Source organism: Sinohyriopsis cumingii, chromosome 8, assembly GCF_028554795.1.
Source record: "Sinohyriopsis cumingii isolate HCF-2022 chromosome 8, ASM2855479v2, whole genome shotgun sequence".
NCBI lineage: Eukaryota > Metazoa > Mollusca > Bivalvia > Unionida > Unionidae > Sinohyriopsis > Sinohyriopsis cumingii.
The window spans coordinates 90,827,332-90,846,830 of NC_142968.1; the positions used below are offsets into that span (position 1 = coordinate 90,827,332).

The 19,499-nt window shown below is 35.2% G+C and overlaps 1 protein-coding gene across 50 annotated transcripts in view; it reads right to left on the reverse strand.

Annotated features, from left to right (window-relative positions):
• Window positions 1-16,836, reverse strand: part of LOC149794130 (uncharacterized) — a 158,288-nt gene extending 141,452 nt beyond the window's left edge. For 30 of the 50 annotated variants that reach the window (XM_089968169.1, XM_089968140.1, XM_089968168.1 and 27 more), the window contains exon 1: window positions 15,246-16,835. In XM_089968169.1, coding sequence (XP_089824295.1) covers window positions 15,246-15,452 — 207 coding nt within the window. In that variant the 5' untranslated portion in view covers window positions 15,453-16,835. Of the gene's footprint in view, window positions 1-15,245 lie in introns of all 50 variants that reach the window. The other 20 variants (XM_089968123.1, XM_089968133.1, XM_089968129.1 and 17 more) reach the window with 2 other exon arrangements.
• Window positions 16,837-19,499: the final 2,663 nt, after the last annotated feature.

Here is a 19,499-nt window from a genome sequence, read left to right on the forward strand (position 1 = left end):
CATATCGTGAGACATGGACAGTTAAAACTATATATTGTAAGGTCAAGGTTATCGCTGAATTCCCTGTGGCTATCAGTAAAAGCAATTGATGCAATTGTTGAGTATGGCTGGATACTTTCGGAAATTTTGTTGCTGAACACTCGACAAATTTATTGAGCAAGAAACCCAAGTTTCATTTGTCTGAAAAATGTCAGGATGCTTTTGATAAGTTAAAAGTCATTTAAACTGACTGTTGATGTAAGTTATGTTGGAGTTGGAGCAGTATTGATTCAAGAAGATAAAAATGGTGTTGATCATTCAGTGTGCTATTTTTCTAAGAAATTAAATAAACACCAGGGAATTTATTCTACAATTGAGAAATAATGTCTGGATTTTATATTGGCATTACAACACTTTTAAGTTTACATTAGTTCAGCTCCTTCTCCGATTATTGTGTTTCGTGATCACAAACCCCTTACTTTCATCGGCACGGTGAAAAACAAAATTCAGAGATAATTAAGGTCATTTTTAAGTTACAGGAATATGATATGGATATCAGGTACATCAAGGGAAAACACAATTTTAATAGCATATGCTTTTCTGTGTATATAGAAATATATTGTTTCATATATATACTTGCTGTCATTCATAAGATTTCATTTTATGTTTTATTTTATCACATGCATATTTGACCTATAGTAAAAATAAATTTTTATTGTATAAATCTTTATTTTACTTTGTGAGGGGAAGTGTTAAGTATATTTAATTTAATTGTTTGTTTCTTTTACATTTTTGTATTGCATTACATGTTTTTGCAATGTAACATTGTTTGCTGGACTAGACCTTGTCCAATATTGAGTTCACTGCTCTTTGATCTCAAAGACGTTTTATTTTGTTAATTTCGTTTATGTAAACATCTAATAACAGCTTTATTATTCTCTATGTGTAAGACCTTATTATCAGGATTATTATTTAGGCAAGCAAAGAAGGAGTAAATATATTGGTCAGGGTCAGGGCTTTGGAGATTCCTAAGTAAATTGTGAAAGCTATTGTGTTGTAAATAAACAAGGCTCATTAGATCATTCTAGAAGGTTATTTTTCATTAGGTAATGGTTATTTTTAGAAAATGCTAATTGTGACTTGAGGTCAAGCAGAGAACTATATTATCGTGTGATTGTGAGGAATTTGCCAGTCGTGCTTTAACATCTAGCACTTTCAGTTGTATTAATTTGAGACCAGTATGGGCTGAATTTTATTTTCTTCAAAGTATTGAATTCAAGTGATTATTTTCTCTGGAAATACAAAAGTATTCTGACAAAATTATTGGATAAAGACATTCAATGGAATGCATACTGAATAATATTTCTGTGATTCAACAAGAGACTCTTGACACATCAGCACTTCATAGACCATAACAGATACGGCATCACCTTTAGTTTGGATCTCTTCGGGACTTGAACTGAGTTTTATTCAGAACTTTTTATTACTAGGATTTGTGTCTTTAATTCTTGATTTAATTAATAGTACCGTAAGTTCTTTTTTTTTCTCATTTTTCACTTCGTATTCTAGGAAAATGAATTATTTGTTAAATTTTGCAAAAGGTGTTGTCTTCACTCTTTTCTGTTACTTATTTTAAGAGCATAGACACATAAGAGTATGGAAAGTCTTTTCGAAAATATATCAGATTCACCTTTTTGACATAAGAAGACACATGTAGAATGATCCAATTATAACATTTTCGTAAATTTCCCTAATTCATAAATTCATAATATTTAATAAATTATATATTTATTTTTTAAAGGGAAACAAAATGTTTCCTCGTTTGTTTATACTTGTTATGATGACAAAACAGATGACACATGACATGATATAGTTAAAAAGTATTTACAGATTAAGGAAGCACTATTGCATTAAGAACAAACAGGCGAAAGATACTTTAAAATATTAGATAAGGGACAACCAGATAAATCGTATCACTTAACAACAGAAAAAACATGTAAAAGTATAAAAGCTACTAATAAAATAACCCGGTACCCTCAAGAATCAAAGTTGTAACAAAACCAAGGATAATAATTGTTCATGAAATATATCTGGAACTAAGCGACAAAAATGAGTCATTGACAATCATTTAAAACAGAATAATTCTTTAACAGACTAATTAGACGGATGATTTCATAGTTATTCAACTTCACGATTAATTATCCCGCAAGGAACAAGAGAGTTATGGGGCAACGTAGGTGTAGCAGCAATATTTATTTCAAACTTTAGTTCAACATTTAATTGATATACGGATGTAAATATCTAAACAAAAATACCATGCTAAAGGAAATGCTCCAGACAGGAAATCTAAATAATAAGAACCTTTTGAATAAAAAGCTTCAATATGAACAGCACAAATTGATCACCATGTAAAAGATATAGAACTAACATTAAAGAAATAATTTTTTAAAATATCAAAGTTATAGAATAGTTTCCATTAATTGATAGAATAAAACGTCTTTTCAGTAAGTGTGTGACAATTGCTACTGATTTTGTAGCTAATGGTATGATATCAGGAACTCTAGGTCAACTATTGCAAATCTTATAATAGGTATACCAGTCAGAAGTAATAATGGCAGCGACGGATGCAGAGGTGACGTTAGCGGAAACGCTTATAAGTTCATTAATAAATTTATAAAAGGTACCTGAATATTGCAAACTATCTATTGAAACTTTGCTATTAGTCAGCAGCAACATTGCCTGGCGGAAATGCATTGAGCTGGCTACTTACATAAGCGGGAAATGTTGTTTCTTTATTAGCTGAAAATGCCTTATTAATAATTCTTGCTTTAATTGGATTATCTCTACAACTTTACTGAAAGGATTATTAGCAACAACAAAAAGGAATAGAAGATTAACTTTTCATTTGTAAAAAGGAGTTGCTCTATTTCCTGCAACAAGATACATTTAAACAAATGACTGTTTGTTTCATGATATATATGTATGTTTCATATCGTGATGTATATTAATTGCAGGTGTGGTGTTATGTATAAAAATGTTGCTATTCTTATTTAAGAGTCCTGACGTCGTGTCTGTGTAATTGTTATTAACCTTTAGCTGTAATATTTATGTTACTTCAGTTACTCGGCAATACATTTACTGACAAATTGTTGAAGACTTTATCAACTGCTGGTATTAAGCTTTTTATCACATTTGTATTTATAATAGCATTCATTGTTCGTATAAATGAATCTCTTTCTATAACCTTCTATGCAACCCATTTCTCTCACTATAAGAGGGAGTCGTGCCAGCTCAGTTGGACCCGTAATCCAAGGGCCGCAGGTTCGATTCTCGCCCAGGCTGTCTCTGTATCTCCTTGGAAAATGCATTTGGCTCCAATTTCCTCTTCCTTATAAAACCTATAATGTGTCCAAATTTCCGTGAACACAATCAAAACAAAAAACAAATCACCAAATGCCTGGATTCTAAGAATCACCATACACTAGTCTAACATTTGAACTAAAAATATTATCCGAAAATCTTTCTATGTTGCTTGGGTATACTGAATGAATTTAAGTTAGTTTTGTACCTATGTATCTTTGTAGAAGGAAGACAATGAAAGGAGCTTTATATGTCCACTGTTTGTCTGTTATTGATTGTTTTTACCGACTGTTTAGACTTTGCGTGTTAACATGGCTTGTGATGTACGCCTAATAAATTATCTATCACATTGTGGTCCCCTCTTTCTTGTACTTAGGTTTATCAGCATCCGTGCTTGTGAGGTGTTTGTCGCCATTTCTTCGTGATGGTGTGAGGTTCCTTTCTCCCAACAGAACCACGCTAAAAGCACCTGTAAGGTGCATCAATATGATTATCGAGGTTCATTATTGCACGTTAGTATGTTTCATCCTTTGTTTCAGCAGGCATCTTGATTATCTGCCTTGTAGAACATATATGGAAAACAGATCATCTTGATGATCATCCTTGTAGAACATACAGAGAAAAACGGACCTTCTTGATGATCTTCCTTGTAGAACATATAGAGGAAACGGATCATTTTGATGATCTTCCTTGTATAAAATATAGAGAAAACAGCTCAACTTGATCCGCTTTTAACATTTTCGAACATTTGTGGCAGAATAATGCCGTATTCCGGATGTTTTCCACATTTCTTATATTTTTAATATTCTTTACATTTATATGAATATTATGAGGATGAAATTACCTAAAAACAATGATGTAGATGAGTCGTATGAGGACGAAATTACTTAAACACGCTGACTGAGATGAGTCGCGTGAGGACGAAGTTACATAAACACGCTGACTGAGATGAGTTGTATGAGGACGAAGTTACATAAAAACGCTGACTGAGATGAGTTGTATGAGGACGAAATTACATAAACACGCTGACTGAGATGAGTCGCGTGAGGACGAAGTTACATAAACACGCTGACTGAGATGAGTTGTATGAGGACGAAGTTACATAAAAACGCTGACTGAGATGAGTTGTATGAGGACGAAATTACATAAACACGCTGACTGAGATGAGTCGCGTGAGGACGAAGTTACATAAAAACGCTGACTGAGATGAGTTGTATGAGGACGAAATTACATAAACACGCTGACTGAGATGAGTCGCGTGAGGACGAAGTTACATAAACACGCTGACTGAGATGAGTTGTATGAGGACGAAGTTACATAAAAACGCTGACTGAGATGAGTTGTATGAGGACGAAGTTACATAAACACGCTGACTGAGATGAGTCGTATGAGGACGAAGTTACATAAACACTCTGACTTAGATGAGTTGTATGAGGACGAAGTTACATAAACACGCTGACTTAGATGAGTTGTATGAGGACGAAGTTACATAAAAACGCTGACTGAGATGAGTTGTATGAGGACAAAATTACATAAACACGCTGACTGAGATGAGTCGTATGAGGACGAAGTTACATAAACACGCTGACTGAGATGAGTCGTATGAGGACGAAGTTACATAAACACGCTGACTTAGATGAGTTGTATGAGGACGAAGTTACATAAAAACGCTGACTTAGATGAGTTGTATGAGGACGAAGTTACATAAAAACGCTGACTGAGATGAGTTGTATGAGGACAAAATTACATAAACACGCTGACTGAGATGAGTCGTATGAGGACGAAGTTACATAAACACGCTGACTGAGATGAGTCGTATGAGGACGAAGTTACATAAACACGCTGACTTAGATGAGTTGTATGAGGACGAAGTTACATAAACACGCTGACTGAGATGAGTTGTATGAGGACAAAATTACATAAACACGCTGACTGAGATGAGTTGTATGAGGACGAAATTACATAAACACGCTGACTGAGATGAGTCGCGTGAGGACGAAGTTACATAAACACGCTGACTGAGATGAGTTGTATGAGGACGAAGTTAAATAAAAACGCTGACTGAGATGAGTTGTATGAGGACAAAATTACATAAACACGCTGACTGAGATGAGTTGTATGAGGACGAAATTACATAAACACGCTGACTGAGATGAGTCGCGTGAGGACGAAGTTACATAAACACGCTGACTGAGATGAGTTGTATGAGGACGAAGTTAAATAAAAACGCTGACTGAGATGAGTTGTATGAGGACGAAGTTACATAAACACGCTGACTGAGATGAGTTGTATGAGGACGAAGTTAAATAAAAACGCTGACTGAGATGAGTTGTATGAGGACGAAGTTAAATAAAAACGCTGACTGAGATGAGTCGTATGAGGACGAAGTTAAATAAAAACGCTGACTTAGATGAGTTGTATGAGGACGAAGTTAAATAAACACGCTGACTGAGATGAGTTGTATGAGGACAAAATTACATAAACACGCTGACTGAGATGAGTTGTATGAGGACGAAGTTAAATAAAAACGCTGACTGAGATGAGTTGTATGAGGACGAAGTTAAATAAAAACGCTGACTGAGATGAGTTGTATGAGGACGAAATTATATAAACACGCTGACTGAGATGAGTCGTATGAGGACGAAATTACATAAAAACGCTGACTGAGATGAGTCGTATGAGGACGAAGTTACATAAACACGCTGACTGAGATGAGTCGTATGAGGACGAAGTTAAATAAAAACGCTGACTGAGATGAGTCGTATGAGGACGAAGTTACATAAACACGCTGACTGAGATGAGTTGTATGAGGACAAAATTACATAAAAACGCTGACTGAGATGAGTCGTATGAGGACGAAGTTACATAAACACGCTGACTGAGATGAGTCGTATGAGGACGAAGTTAAATAAAAACGCTGACTGAGATGAGTCGTATGAGGACGAAGTTACATAAACACGCTGACTGAGATGAGTCGTATGAGGACAAAATTACATAAACACGCTGACTGAGATGAGTTGTATGAGGACGAAGTTACATAAACACGCTGAGATGAGTTGTATGAGGACGAAGTTAAATAAAAACGCTGACTGAGATGAGTTGTATGAGGACGAAGTTAAATAAAAACGCTGACTGAGATGAGTTGTATGAGGACGAAGTTACATAAACACGCTGACTGAGATGAGTTGTATGAGGACGAAGTTAAATAAAAACGCTGACTGAGATGAGTTGTATGAGGACGAAGTTAAATAAAAACGCTGACTGAGATGAGTTGTATGAGGACGAAATTACATAAACACGCTGACTGAGATGAGTCGTATGAGGACGAAATTACATAAAAACGCTGACTGAGATGAGTCGTATGAGGACGAAGTTACATAAACACGCTGACTGAGATGAGTCGTATGAGGACGAAGTTAAATAAACACGCTGACTGAGATGAGTTGTATGAGGACGAAATTACATAAACACGCTGACTGAGATGAGTCGTATGAGGACGAAATTACATAAAAACGCTGACTGAGATGAGTCGTATGAGGACGAAGTTAAATAAAAACGCTGACTGAGATGAGTTGTATGAGGACGAAGTTAAATAAAAACGCTGACTTAGATGAGTTGTATGAGGACGAAGTTAAATAAAAACGCTGACTGAGATGAGTTGTATGAGGACGAAGTTACATAAACACGCTGACTTAGATGAGTTGTATGAGGACGAAGTTAAATAAACACGCTGACTGAGATGAGTTGTATGAGGACGAAGTTACATAAACACGCTGACTGAGATGAGTTGTATGAGGACGAAGTTAAATAAAAACGCTGACTGAGATGAGTTGTATGAGGACGAAGTTAAATAAAAACGCTGACTGAGATGATTTGTATGAGGACGAAATTACATAAACACGCTGACTGAGATGAGTCGTATGAGGACGAAATTACATAAAAACGCTGACTGAGATGAGTCGTATGAGGACGAAGTTACATAAACACGCTGACTGAGATGAGTCGTATGAGGACGAAGTTAAATAAACACGCTGACTGAGATGAGTCGTATGAGGACGAAGTTAAATAAACACGCTGACTGAGATGAGTCGTATGAGGACGAAGTTAAATAAACACGCTGACTGAGATGAGTCGTATGAGGACGAAGTTAAATAAACACGCTGACTGAGATGAGTCGTATGAGGACGAAGTTAAATAAACACGCTGACTGAGATGAGTCGTATGAGGACGAAGTTAAATAAACACGCTGACTGAGATGAGTCGTATGAGGACGAAGTTAAATAAACACGCTGACTGAGATGAGTCGTATGAGGACGAAGTTAAATAAACACGCTGACTGAGATGAGTCGTATGAGGACGAAGTTAAATAAACACGCTGACTGAGATGAGTCGTATGAGGACGAAGTTAAATAAACACGCTGACTGAGATGAGTCGTATGAGGACGAAGTTAAATAAAAACGCTGACTGAGATGAGTTGTATGAGGACGAAGTTAAATAAAAACGCTGACTGAGATGAGTTGTATGAGGACGAAGTTACATAAACACGCTGACTGAGATGAGTTGTATGAGGACGAAGTTAAATAAAAACGCTGACTGAGATGAGTTGTATGAGGACGAAGTTAAATAAAAACGCTGACTGAGATGAGTTGTATGAGGACGAAATTACATAAACACGCTGACTGAGATGAGTCGTATGAGGACGAAATTACATAAAAACGCTGACTGAGATGAGTCGTATGAGGACGAAGTTACATAAACACGCTGACTGAGATGAGTCGTATGAGGACGAAGTTAAATAAAAACGCTGACTGAGATGAGTTGTATGAGGACGAAGTTACATAAACACGCTGACTGAGATGAGTTGTATGAGGACGAAGTTAAATAAAAACGCTGACTGAGATGAGTTGTATGAGGACGAAGTTACATAAACACGCTGACTGAGATGAGTTGTATGAGGACGAAGTTAAATAAAAACGCTGACTGAGATGAGTTGTATGAGGACGAAGTTAAATAAAAACGCTGACTGAGATGATTTGTATGAGGACGAAATTACATAAACACGCTGACTGAGATGAGTCGTATGAGGACGAAATTACATAAAAACGCTGACTGAGATGAGTCGTATGAGGACGAAGTTACATAAACACGCTGACTGAGATGAGTCGTATGAGGACGAAGTTAAATAAACACGCTGACTGAGATGAGTCGTATGAGGACGAAGTTAAATAAACACGCTGACTGAGATGAGTCGTATGAGGACGAAGTTAAATAAACACGCTGACTGAGATGAGTCGTATGAGGACGAAGTTAAATAAACACGCTGACTGAGATGAGTCGTATGAGGACGAAGTTAAATAAACACGCTGACTGAGATGAGTCGTATGAGGACGAAGTTAAATAAACACGCTGACTGAGATGAGTCGTATGAGGACGAAGTTAAATAAACACGCTGACTGAGATGAGTCGTATGAGGACGAAGTTAAATAAACACGCTGACTGAGATGAGTCGTATGAGGACGAAGTTAAATAAACACGCTGACTGAGATGAGTCGTATGAGGACGAAGTTAAATAAACACGCTAGCTAAAATGAGTTGTATGAGGACGAGATTACAAAAACACACGTATTTAGCAGTAGTGGTATGATAACGAAATTCCATAAGCACGAAGATTTCAACGAGTGTAGTGAGGATGAAATTATATAACAGACCAATAAGACGAGTGGTATGAGGAGAAAATTCCAAAAAAAATGATCAAAATGAATATTTGAGATGTGTGGTATGCGGAGGAAATTACATAAGCAGCCTGACTTAGATGAGTGGTATGACGTTGTAACACAATACTTTACATGGGTGATATCAGAATGAAATTTCATAAAAACTCTCATGTCGATGGGTAGTACGACGATCAAACTACATACATACACAGATTTAGAACAGGGGTACCATGATTAAAGTAATACATACCCTGATTTAGAACAGGGTACCATGATTAAAGTAATACATACACTGATTTAGAACAGGGGTACCATGATTAAAGTAATACATACACTGATTTAGAACAGGGGTACCATGATTAAAGTAATACATACACTGATTTAGAACAGGGGTACCATGATTAAAGTAATACATACACTGATTTAGATCAGTGGTACTAGGATTAAAGTACATAAATACACTGATTTAGATCAGTGATACGACTATTATAGTGTATACATACATTGATTTAGATCAGTGATACGACGATTAAAGTACATACATCAATGTTAGCACGACTAAAGTACATACATACACTGATTTATATCAGTGGTACTTGGATTAAAGTACATAATTACACTGATTTAGATCAGTGATACGACGATTTAAGTACATACATACACTGATTTAAGTCAGTGGTACTAGGACTAAAGTACATACATACACTGATTCAGATAAGTGATATGACGATTAAAGTACATAAATACACTGATTTAGATCAGTGGTACTAGGATTAAAGTACATGCATACACTGATTCTGATCAGTGGTACCAGGATTAATGTACATAATACATACACTGATTTAGAACAGAGGTGATAGGATTAAAGTGCATAAATACACTGATATAGATCAGTGGTACTAGGATGAAAGTACAAACATACCCTGATTTGGATCAGTGGTACTAGGATTAAAGTGCATACATACACTGATTTAGAACAATGGTACTAGGATTAAAGTACATACATACACAGATTCTGATCAGTGGTACCAGGATTAATGTACATAATACATACACTGATTTAGAACAGAGGTGATAGGATTAAAGTGCATACATACACTGTTACGACGATTAGAGTGCATACATACACTGATTCCGATCAGTGGTACCAGGATTAATGTACATACATACACTGATTCCGATCAGTAGTTCCAGGATTAAAGTGCGTACATACACTGCTTTAGAACAGCGGTACTAGGATTAAAGTACATACATCAGTGTTACTAGGATTAAAGTACATACATACACTGATATAGATCAGCGGTACTAGGATTAAAGTACATACATACACTGATTTAGATCAGTGATACGACGATTAAAGTACATAAATACACTGATATAGATCAGTGGTACTAGGATGAAAGTACAAACATACCCTGATTTGGATCAGTGGTACTAGGATTAAAGTGCATACATACACTGATTTAGAACAATGGTACTAGGATTAAAGTATATACATACACTGATTTAGAACGGTGGTACTAGGATTAAGGTACATAAATACACTGATTCATGTCAGTGGTTACTAGGAATAAAGTGCATACATACACTGACTTATATCATTGATACGACAATTACAGTACGTACATACACTGATTCAGATCAGTGGTAGTAGGATTAAAGTACATACATACACTGATTCAGATCAGTGGTACGAGATTAAAGTGCATACATACACTGATTTAGCTCAGTAATACGACGATTAAAGTACATACATACACTGATTTAGATCAGTGGTACGAGATTAAAGTATATACGTACACTGATTTAGAACGGTGGTATTAGGATTAAAGTACATACATACACTGAATTATATCATTGCTACTAGGATTAAAGTATATATATATACACCGATTTAGATCAGTGATACGACGATTAAACTACGTAAATACTCTGATTCCGATCAGTGGTACCAGGATTAATATCCATACATACACTGATTTGGATCAGTAGTACTAGGATTAAAGTGCATAAATACACTGATTAAGACCAGTGGTAGTAGGATTAAAGTGCATACATACACTGAATTAGAACAATGGTACTAGGATTAAAGTGCATACATACACTGATTTAGAACAGTAGTACCAGGATTAAAGTACATACATGCACTGATTCAGGTCAGTGGTACGAGGATTAAAGTGTATACATCCACTGATTTAGAACAGTGGTACTAGGATTAAGGTACATAAATACACTGATTCATGTCAGTGGTCACTAGAAATAAAGTGCATACATACACTGACTTATATCATTGATACGACAATTACAGTACGTACATACACTGATTTAGAACAGTAGTACCAGGATTAAAGTACATACATACACTGATTCAGATCAGTGGTAGTAGGATTAAAGTGCATACATACACTGATTCAGATCAGTGGTACTAGGATTAAAGTACATACATACATTGATTTATGACAGTGGTACTAGGATTAAAGTACATACATACATTGATTTATGACAGTGGTACTAGGATTAAAGTGCATACATATACTGATGTGTGTATATATATATATATATATATATATATATATATATATATATATATATATATATATATATATATATATATATATATATATATCAGTAGATATGGTCATGTAGGTATCTAATATGGATTTCTCACATCACCAGTCGTTATATCATATAAAGTGGAATGGGTGACACGACTGCATCTTTCTTATTTATCACGACTTCACTAGAATTGTATTACGGAGTTTTGTAATATTTTTGTATATGTATCTTACGACAACGGGGAATGTCTTGCGCTGATAAACGAATCATTGTCATTTCAGGCTTGATCTTATTGTAAAGAATTTAGCAGTGTATGATGTGGTCAGTTTTTTGGACTAGTTAAAATTATTCTTGTCCACTTTTGCGAATGATATTACCATCCTCGTCTCATTGAACCGAGTCGAATCACCTAAATTTGCTGAAGGGTGTTCCAAAATGATAACTACTGTGTGTGCGCGCGCGCGCGTGTGTGTGTGTGTGTGTGTGTATGTGTGTGTGTCTGTGTGTGTGTGTGTACGAGAGACGTATACTGGTAGCCATTCCTGACAATTGCATTAAATGTATGTATGTATGTATGTATGTATGTATGTATGTATGTATGTATATATATATATATATATATATATATATATATATATATATATATATATATATATATATATATATATATATATATATATATATATTTATAAGCTATACTTAGTGGTCTTATACGATCTTAATTAAACTAATAATATTAGGACAAAGGTTTCCGAGAAATCTAACTAAAAAGTGCTCAAAAAGAACCGAAAACTTTGACTAATAAATGCAACCTTCTGTGATGCGAATTCAAGCAACAGAATTCTAAGTCATATGTAAGGAAATTGTATAACACCGCATGTCCTCGGGAGCTGAACTGCAACGTTTGCGCAACACAGTCATTAATTATAAAAAAAGATTCCGCCATTTGTCAACATATGATACAGGGTTAATATGGTGTATTTAACAGTAAGTCACGATTTCATTAAAATGCATATTATCGCAAGTTCGTATTCAGCTAAATGAAACTCCACAGGTGAGAAAGAAGTACTTCCCGATTTAACTCAGGTATTCAAGTCGTAAATAATGGGTTTAACTTTGGTAATGGATTCGGAATTATATTATCTCCCACATAAGAAAAAAATGTTTTTATTAGTTGTAGCGACATGTATAAACATATTTTTGACTATATCATGCCGAGGAATGATGTTTTTTCCAAGGATATACCGAGATAGTCGACCCGTGGCTTGCCTGGGCGGATACTGAACACGCGACCTTGAATCACGAGTTCGACGCTCGACCAACTAAGCTACCGCAGTCCTCCAAATGAGAACAAAGAAGATAACGCAAACAGTCAAACGTAATGAAGACTTATTCTGTTTCTACTGACTACACTGCTTTATATCCATAAAGATGTATCTTGTTCACAACACTAATTCAATGACAATTATGACTCGGTGATATCTCTTTGATCACCCACTATAACTGAATATCGCCTTGTTCACGTCACTATAACTCGATGATATATCTTTGTTCGTGAGACTATAAGTCAATGATATCTCTTTATTCGTGACATTATGACGCGATGATATATGTCTTTCTTTATGACATTAAAACTCGATGATATTTCTTTTGTTCATGACACTATGGCTCAATGATAACACTTTTATTCACAACACAAAGAGTCAGTGGAATAAAAGAGAAAGAAGAGGAGCATTGCAGGAAGTCAAAAATGATCCTTAGCCCGTACAATCACCAGAGAGACAATCGAACTTACATAGCGTAATTTCATGTTTTCTTTAAGGAAATCGTTTCGTATATTCAGAATGTTGTAAAAGATTGCTATTGCACAAGGTAGTACGTGGAAAATAAACATAATGACACTGTTATTAAATGTTCGAATCCCTTTATTAAAATAATAAATTGGAAGGGAATATGTTATTTTATTGATATGCCTTGCTTAACATGAACAATATTGCAACAATAATAGGCCGCAATTCCCTTCAAACACTTCTCTTTTTTATGCCGCACTCTTCAAATCTTTGATATCTAATGGTCGATAGGTAATACCATATCTTTCTTCATGATCTTACTGGACCATATTGCATAAACAGTCTATAATACCGTGGTTTTGGTTATGGTCTTGTGTGGTTGATTTATACATATTTAATTTGTATAAATTGTTGGCGTCCCTTAATGGCTGTATTTTATGTATATCTGTATTTCGTACCTGACCTTGTTCAAAATCACTGTGTACCTGACCAGAGACAATTAGTTTGTAAATAGCAGAATACATAGCTAAAGTTGTGTCTATGATTTTTTTAAATTAAATATTCAGATCATTATTAATGTAAACATGTTTACTTGAATTTGAGTTAAAGGCACAGTCTTGATCCTGACCTTAGAATGTTCAGAACATTTGTCATTGCGACATTGTTTGCTTGTAAAAGTTACTTATTCTTGCTTTAACATCTGAATCAATCTTATTTTGTATCCAGTTTTTAATTGGTGTGGATAAATCACTGTATTGAAATCACAAAGCGCTTAATAATATTCTTGGACTGGAACAATAATTTGGAATTATAGTGAATTCAGACCAGGGCATTGGGGAGTATATTACTGTGATACAGCACAAGACTATTAGCACATCGTCACACTTCAGGCCATTGGCACATTAGCACGTTACAGACTAGAGACACATCAACAGATTTAATATCAAAACATGTTTGGAAATACCAATGGAATTCAATAATAACTTCATACGTTTGGACTTATCATATAACATTTATGATTATTTGGAATTTAATTAATAATACATTATCTTTTAAAATTTAAACTTTGTATTCAAATGAAATAGTTAGCTTTCGAATTTTACAAAATAATTTGGTTTTCGCTCTTTTCTGTTATTTAGTTTAAGACCAAAGAGTCCTAACAAATTTCAAGAATAATGCAATATATCCCAAGAATAGATTATACAATCAGCTGAACGATGTGCTTAACATGAGCACACATCATGTCAACAGGAAAGGAAAAGTTCATTTGGCACCGCACTAATGTTACTTCCACCCATATTTAATGTGTTTCCTTTGAAACTCATTCATGCCCGATATATTTTTCAGATTTCATTCACGTCTCCTTTACCCCAACCCAAATTAAATATGATGTTGCGTGTGGAGTATTTAATTCACGTGCTTGAAAATAATATTTATGAAAAGAAGACCACACAATTATAAATTTCGATCTCAATTTTACCAAACTTGAAAAGATAATAAAGACTTTTTTTTACACTTAAATTTCTGCAAGCGTCTAAACGAGTCTGAACACTGGGCCTAGCCTTCATACACATTTTTATTCACAGAGGCAAACCTGTCGAAAAAGGACAGAACCACTGATAAGGTGCAATGTATAATAGTATTGCTTTTAAGTTATGATATAACAAGCTTTATCATAAATATTATTTTTTAGGTGTTTAATCATAATTTGTTTACGTTCACACGGGAGAAAATGCTCGTATTAAAATTGTAAAATCCAAGAAACTTACAAATAAAAATAAAGTATTGTCCTCAATATTTTTTTTCACAGTGTGAATCTATAGACAATGTTAAAATGTTTCTTACCTTTCCCCTTTTAGCTCCATAGGTCACAGTGTCTACATCCGAAAAGCAAAAATCTTCCAACCGCGAAACTCTTTCTTTCAATACGGCGGCTTCTCGAAACTGAATGTATGACGTGATTACAAAGGACAGTATCAGTAAAAGAAGGGTAAAGGAAGACACAAGTATTACAGATTTTATACTCGTAATATGTAATCCTCCCTCTTTCATCCTCTTTATCCTGTTGAGATTGACTCGAACAACATTTGATGATTTTTGTTCCAAATAATTTACATCATACTCTGAAAAAGCAAAACTTGCTGTCTGAGTGCGTGGACGAAAGATCGCTTGTTTGGTACTAGAAAAAAGAAGTACTCCGAATAATTTTGAATATGTCAGAATTGGACAGGAGACCGAGAATTCCCATCACGTTGTGTAATTAACAGGCATGTACTCGAGGTACAGGCATGTTAAAAGTAATTAGTGGGGTCACATATGGGGAGCCTTAGGTTGTTCACAATTCCACAAAATTCAGCCATGTCCTTATGTCACTAATTCTCCCTTTCTTCTCTTTTTTATAATGGTATCTTGACACTTACGCTATATATCTCTAGAATGCGTAACACTTTTAATTCCTTTCTGATTAAATTATATAGAATTAGTTTTTGCACATCCACTTTTGTTACGTGTCAGATATTGTGATCATTCAAAGTAAAGTTTAAAAGTTTGTATGATAGTCATAACGGACAACGTTGGAGTAGTTGCTTTTCTGTTTTCGTATTTCTGATTTAAGTTGAACTTACAAATAGTATGTGTCCATTCAAAAAGCATATTCAACAGCGGATTCTAAATTGTTTTGAAGCCCTGCCATTTTTTCTTTCGCTATAGATCTGCAGTTTAAATGTCTGCATTAATGAAAACTTGTGCACCCTAGTGTGAGATCAACAATGCTATTGTTTTGCATTTAGAAGATACGGCAGTAATCACGTCGGTGCACTTTGGTTTGAGACGAGGAACATACTGCAGTCCTTGTAACGCCATTTATAGTCAATCTAGAGAACAATTTGCGTAACGTACCAGAGGCAAAATATTATCCAGTCACACTTTTTTCATTTCACACGGTATCTTGCCGTTTTCTTATTGTCTTTCCGTTTGTTTACCGCTCACATTATTTTCAACCGGTTCTGACAGTTTATGTGAATGCTTTAAACATTATTGCGACTGAAGTACACAATTCCGTACCGTTTCATACGGTTTGCCTACAGATCGGAATAGTTTGATTTTAGTCTGAGTAGTCAAATTTAGTCTTAAGACTACTAAATGGCACATGCACAATTGTGCGCACGCCACTATAATTAAACTACAACAAAAACTTAAGACTGCTTATCACCATTTGCTTAAATGCCACCCTGCAGGCGTACCACTTCGTGTCTCCCGTATTGCAGTATATACGTTTCAACTATTGTTGCCAGATCACCTGCGTACACTGAAGATCGCTGCACTAATTGGTGTGGTCAATACCGGATTTAGACATAGCGAGGCCCTAAGCTATGGGAAGCTGTAGAGGCAGCATTTGGTATAAAATAAATTTGTGAGGCCCCTTCAGACTGTGAGTTCAGACTGTGAGGTCCTAAGCTGTAGCTTGTTTAGCTTATGCCTTAATCCGGCACTGAGTGTAGTGCAGTTGTCGTGTACTACAATGAATGACATAAAAAGTAATAACTGATGACCACATGGCAGATGGGTTTCTCATGACAAATGATGTTATCATCGTTAAACAAAGATTATTATTATTATTATTATTATTATTATTATCACAGAGTATAAAATTAACTCACCAATAGTGAATAACAAATACATTCGGTGCGCGTAAGCTTTGAGTGATTTATATGTATTCCTAGAAACTGGGAGGGGTGTTGGTGGCCGCTCTCCACTTGACCGATCGCTAGCATCTCACCTATCTTCTTGAGTTCGAGTTTCAGACTCGGCCTATGAATGTATGTGAGAAAGCTTGCAAATAGCTTCCCGTGGGTTGGTGGTTTTTCCCAGGATTTTCAGGGTTCATCCTCCACCTGTTATACTGGCCGCCATGTATAGCCTATCATATGTTAAAACTGGTATTTAGCCCACAACAGCACTAATTTGCCAGTCAGCCGTCATTGTGTCTTACCTTAGTCCCTAAGATAATCAAGAATATTTTAATCTGACTTTATTTTAAGTCAGATTAAGTTAAGTTTAAGTTAAAATTAAGTCAATTTTAATTTGTCTTGCATTAAATCGAAAGCAGCGTTAAAGTCTAAACAGAAAATATAATGCTGAGTGACACAGGATGACATTGCAAACAATTGAGATTCGGCTGGTACCAGAACGGTCGCTTGCACTAAAAGTTCCAGTTATTTCATTCAAATGAAACTATGGTTACAAATGCAACATAAACCATGCTGGTGTTTGATATGCTGTATCTAGATGAATGACTAACATAAATAAGACAATACTGATGGATCTAAACTTACAGCTTGTACACTGGAATTCATTATTAAAAGTGTTTAAAAGTGGGAAATATATAAATAATTTAATACGTGTAATAATAAGTTTAATATCATAGATGGGATAATCCAGGCATTTTTGTTAACGAATGCTGTCATCAAAACCGTAGAAGAATGAAGGAAATATATACGAGTAGCCACTTCTAGTAAGGTTCAACTGTTTGTACCCAGGTTTTATGACTTAGCTCAACGTCGTGCTTAATTCAAATATAAATCATCCATGTCAAAATTATTACAGTCTTTATGTGGTAATTTCTTCATGCGTGCTAAGTCACAAAATGCTGCAGTAATTCATCTTGTCTAAACTCATCCTTTAACAAAATTACTGGGCTATTAACCTTACGTTTATTTAATACCTTTCTTGATGCACCTCACTGAAGCTTACGATTAATCAAATTTTAGTATATACGTGAAAGCTTCAATGATGACGATAAATATTTAATACGTAAATTTATCAGAGTCCAAGAAACAGTTCAAGATTTTACAAATCAGATTCTGTTTCATTTGAAAGATGGCACTGCCTAATACCTTCCTCGAATAGAACACTTGGCATACTCATGTTTGCATGTATATATGTCTGAATGTCCGTCCGTTCCACCGTCCGGATGCCTGTATGGATAATAAGGTTTCTGAAATAGTAATCTATCAAAAAGAGAATTATTGCATATTAATGTCACGATTTTCGCTTAAGATCTACTGCAAAAATTCCAAGATTATCAAACTTCTAATATGTATAATATTCTTATGTACACAGTGTTTACCCCACTCTCATGTTCACAGTCAATAGCATATCCTCATGTACACAGTGTATACCCCATTCTCATGTACACAAAGTATACCCAATTCTCATGTACACAGTGTATACCCCACTCTCATGTTCACAGTGAATAACCTATCCTCGTGTACACAGTGTATGACCAATTCTCATTTACACACTGTATAACCCATTCTCATGTACACAGTGTATACCCCATTATCATATTTGCAATGCATAACCATTTCTCATGGATACAGTGTTTACCAAATTATTATGTACACAGTATGTACCCATTCTCATGTACACAAGGTATACCCCATTATGATGTAAACAATTTGTATCCATTCTCGTGTACACAACGTATACCCCGTGATAATGGTCACAATATATATCCCATTCTCATGCACAAAATGTATAACCCATTGTCATGCACACACAGTGTACCCCATTCTCATGTACACAGATTATAACCCATTCTCATGTACACAATGTATAACCCATTCTCATGGACACAATATATACCAAATTCTCATGGACACAATGCATACCCCTATCTCACGAACACAGTGTAAGCCCCATTCTCTTTTACACAACTTTTACTTTACTCTGATGTACGCAATGTATAACCCATTCTCATGTACACAATGTATACCCCATTCTTATGTACACAATATATACCCCATTCTTGTGTACACAATATATACCATTATCACGTACACAGTGTATACCCCATTATCATGTACACAATGTATACCCCATTCTTATGTACACAATATATATCCCATTATTGTGTACACATTATATACCCCATTATCACGTATACAGTGTAGACCCCATTCTCACATACACAGTGTATATCCCATTATCATGTACACAATGTGCACACAGTTTACTTTATACACGTATGTATTAGCAAAATGACTACTTTGAATAAAATCATGTTTTGCTTTCTCTCCCTACAGCTACTATTTGTAT